This window comes from Gambusia affinis, linkage group LG07 (assembly GCF_019740435.1).
Source record: "Gambusia affinis linkage group LG07, SWU_Gaff_1.0, whole genome shotgun sequence".
Lineage (NCBI taxonomy): Eukaryota > Metazoa > Chordata > Actinopteri > Cyprinodontiformes > Poeciliidae > Gambusia > Gambusia affinis.
The window spans coordinates 24,647,116-24,650,295 of NC_057874.1; the positions used below are offsets into that span (position 1 = coordinate 24,647,116).

At 40.7% G+C, this 3,180-nt stretch overlaps 1 protein-coding gene across 1 annotated transcript; it reads left to right on the forward strand.

Annotated features, from left to right (window-relative positions):
• The first annotated feature begins 774 nt into the window (after positions 1–774).
• On the forward strand, positions 775–2,693 carry LOC122833944 (general transcription factor II-I repeat domain-containing protein 2B-like). Its single transcript, XM_044121940.1, has one exon. It carries the CDS (start codon positions 775–777, stop codon positions 2,674–2,676), a length of 1,902 nt encoding a protein of 633 aa, XP_043977875.1. The 3' UTR covers positions 2,677–2,693.
• The last annotated feature ends 487 nt before the right edge of the window (positions 2,694–3,180 follow it).

Genomic DNA, 3,180 nt, shown 5'->3' on the forward strand with positions numbered 1-3,180 from the left:
TGACGAAGCAACTGCGAAATAACTGAGCCGTCATAATGCTTTGTTCAGAAATAAACATGTTAGCCTCTGGATCATTTTTGCAGATGGACCATGTTTATGACAATGTTTAATGGTAGGTAACATAATGGCTCAGACTTCATCAAATCTCTTGATTGCCACCCTCCTCATAAAGTCTACATAAATATTTTGGTGAAAGTGAAGTATATGCAATACAATTTATGTGTTGATTATATACTTTTGGTTCATTTGCTTGTTATATTTTTTAAGCACATTGTAAGAGAACTCAAACATAAACACATTTTTCTGTAGGCAGGCCTGTCGCGATAAACAAAAATCAATTAATCGCACAATAAATTAAAACTATCGATCTTATTTTAATTATCGGCTTTATCATTTCTTCCAGCCTATTTCTCTTTCTGTTGATGACACTGAATAACAAAAAGGCTCAACTCCGGTGCTCTCCACTGACCCTCCCTTCCTCATATCCTTAGAGTAATGCCCAGCACGCACTACATCAGGCATGTCAAACATACGGCCCATGGGCCGGACCCGGCCCGTTGGATGATTTAATCCGGCCCGGCATAAATTTCTGAGTATGTCAAAAAAAAAAGCGAGTCTCTAGCTCATTTCTATCAAAAATTGAAATTTTTTAAAAATAAATACAAACCAAATGCTCCCTCTGGCCGCTAGAGGGCAGTAAATGTGTAAAAGCGCTCACGTCCAGCATGCGGCACTGATACGAGTTAGTAACAGGATGTAAACATTCGCAATGTGATGCGTCCAAGTAAAAATAAACTGGCAATCTTACTTCACCATTCACCACTACTAAACAAGTTATCAGTCAACACACCCTTCCCAAAATGGCACTGTCAAAAAAAAAGAAAAGTGGACACAGAATGCAGAGGGTTCCAGGAAAAATGGACTGAGAAGTATTTATTCACGGAAGTGAACGCAAAACCAGTGTGCTTGGTATGTAATCAGCAAGTTGCAGTGTTCAAAGAGTTTAATATTCAGCGCCACTATGAGACTCATCATAAAGAAAAGTTTGACCACTTGAATGGACAAATAAGGAAAGACGAGATAAACAAATTGGTCGCTGGTCTGAAGAAACAGCAGTCTACTTTTACACGCAGCCGAGATATTTCTGATGAGGCTGTAAGAGCCAGCTACATTATTGCCAACGAGCTAGTGCAGGCATCCAAGCCATTTTCTGATGGGGAGTTTGTAAAAACATGCATGCTGAAGGCTGCAGAAGTCGTGTGCCCTGAAAAGCGACCTGCTTTTGCCAATATTAGTCTAACAAGGAACACTGTCGCAGATCGGGTGACAGAACTCTCAAGTGACTTGAGCAGCCAACTGAAAGAGAAAATCAAGTCATTTATCGCATTTTCAATTGCAATAGATGAGAGTACCGATGACACAGATATTGCTCAACTGGCCATGTTCATTAGAGGTGTTGATGAAACTTTGACCATCACCGAGGAGCTTCTTGAAATGGTGCCTATGAATGACACCACAACAGCAGATGACATTTTCAGCGCTCTCGTTGGCGCGCTGGACAAGGTGGGAGCGGACTGGTCCCGTGCCGTGAGCCTGGCTACCGACGGTGCGCCATCAATGATCGGAGAAAGGCAGGCCACAAAATTCCGTGACAAAGTACAGACTGCAAATGGAGGACAAGAGTTTTGGATATTTCATTGTATTTTACATCAGGAGGCGTTATGTTGTAAAACACTGCAAATGGACCATGTTATGAGTGTGGTTGTGAAAACTGTCAATTTCATCAGAGTGCGCGGGCTAAATCACCGTCAGTTTGACACATATCTCAGTGATAATGACATTCATGCTGGCCTACCATACCACACTGACGTGCGGTGGTTAAGCAGAGGTGCAGTACTTAAGCGCTTCTTTGAGCTACGAGGGGAAATTGGACAGTTCATGGAGAAGAAGGGTTGCCCAGTAAAGGAACTTAAATGCAAGGAATGGGTGCAGGATCTTGCGTTCATGGTTGATATTACACAACACTTGAATACACTTAACACTAAATTGCAGGGCCGTAACAGAGTTGTCACTCAATATTACAACAGCATAAGTGCGTTCAAGATGAAACTGTCACTGTGGGAGACGCAGCTATCCAACGGTGACACCGCGCATTTCTCTTGTCTCACAGCTGTGCGTCCGGAGGCACCGGACCGTCCCGATAATGATTTGGATAAATATAAAGATAACATAACAGATTTGCTGCAAGAGTTTGAGCAGAGGTTTCAGGTATTCGGTGAACTTCAAAACAAATTTTTTCGCTTGCCATTTACAGCGAAGCCTTCTGATATGCCAGCTGACATTCAACTCGAGCTTATTGACTTGCAGTGCGATTCCGCTATGAAGGATAAATTTAGGTCAGTGGGATTGGATACGTTTTATCAATATCTCGTGCCAGGTTACCCCAAATTAACAGCCATGGCTGCAAAGGTTCTATCCATGTTTGGGACTACTTATCTTTGTGAACAGGTGTTTTCGGTAATGAATAATAATAAAACAAAGCAGCGCTCAAGGTTAACAAATAAACACTTGAATGACATTGTTAAATGTGCTGCTACTCAGGATTTGACACCTAATATCGATGCACTTGTGAAGGCAAAAAGATGCCAAGTTTCAGGAGCCAGCAGCAGCAAGTAGACTGCAGGAGTGCATTGAGAGAGAGAAAAAAAAGTGGGATGACACAAAATTTGTTTGCACTCGTGAATACAGATAATTAAAAATAAGATTCATCTGATTTCATATTAAAGACAATTGATATTGTACAGCTTGTTCTCAGCTTCAGTAGGCCCAGCCTAGTAGTTTGATCTGACGTAGTCTAATCTTATTGCCCATGCACTGCACTTTTTGTATTTACTTCAAAGCAGTATGACAATTAAGGCGAAAATATTTTTTTCATAGCTCCCACTTGAGTTTGTTATTGTGGTGAGTTGGTTCAGGTGTAAAACTGCATTCAATCAACTGTTAAAATAAACCAGTTAACACCTTCATACCCAAACATGAAAATAATTTTTTCCCATTGTTTGTTGAATAAATGTGTTGTGCTCAGAAAAGATCCCTTGTCATCTATAATTATAATATGTAGGGTAGGCCACAAATGTAGGCTGAATGATAAAACATAGTACTGAAAAACAAAGTTAAATA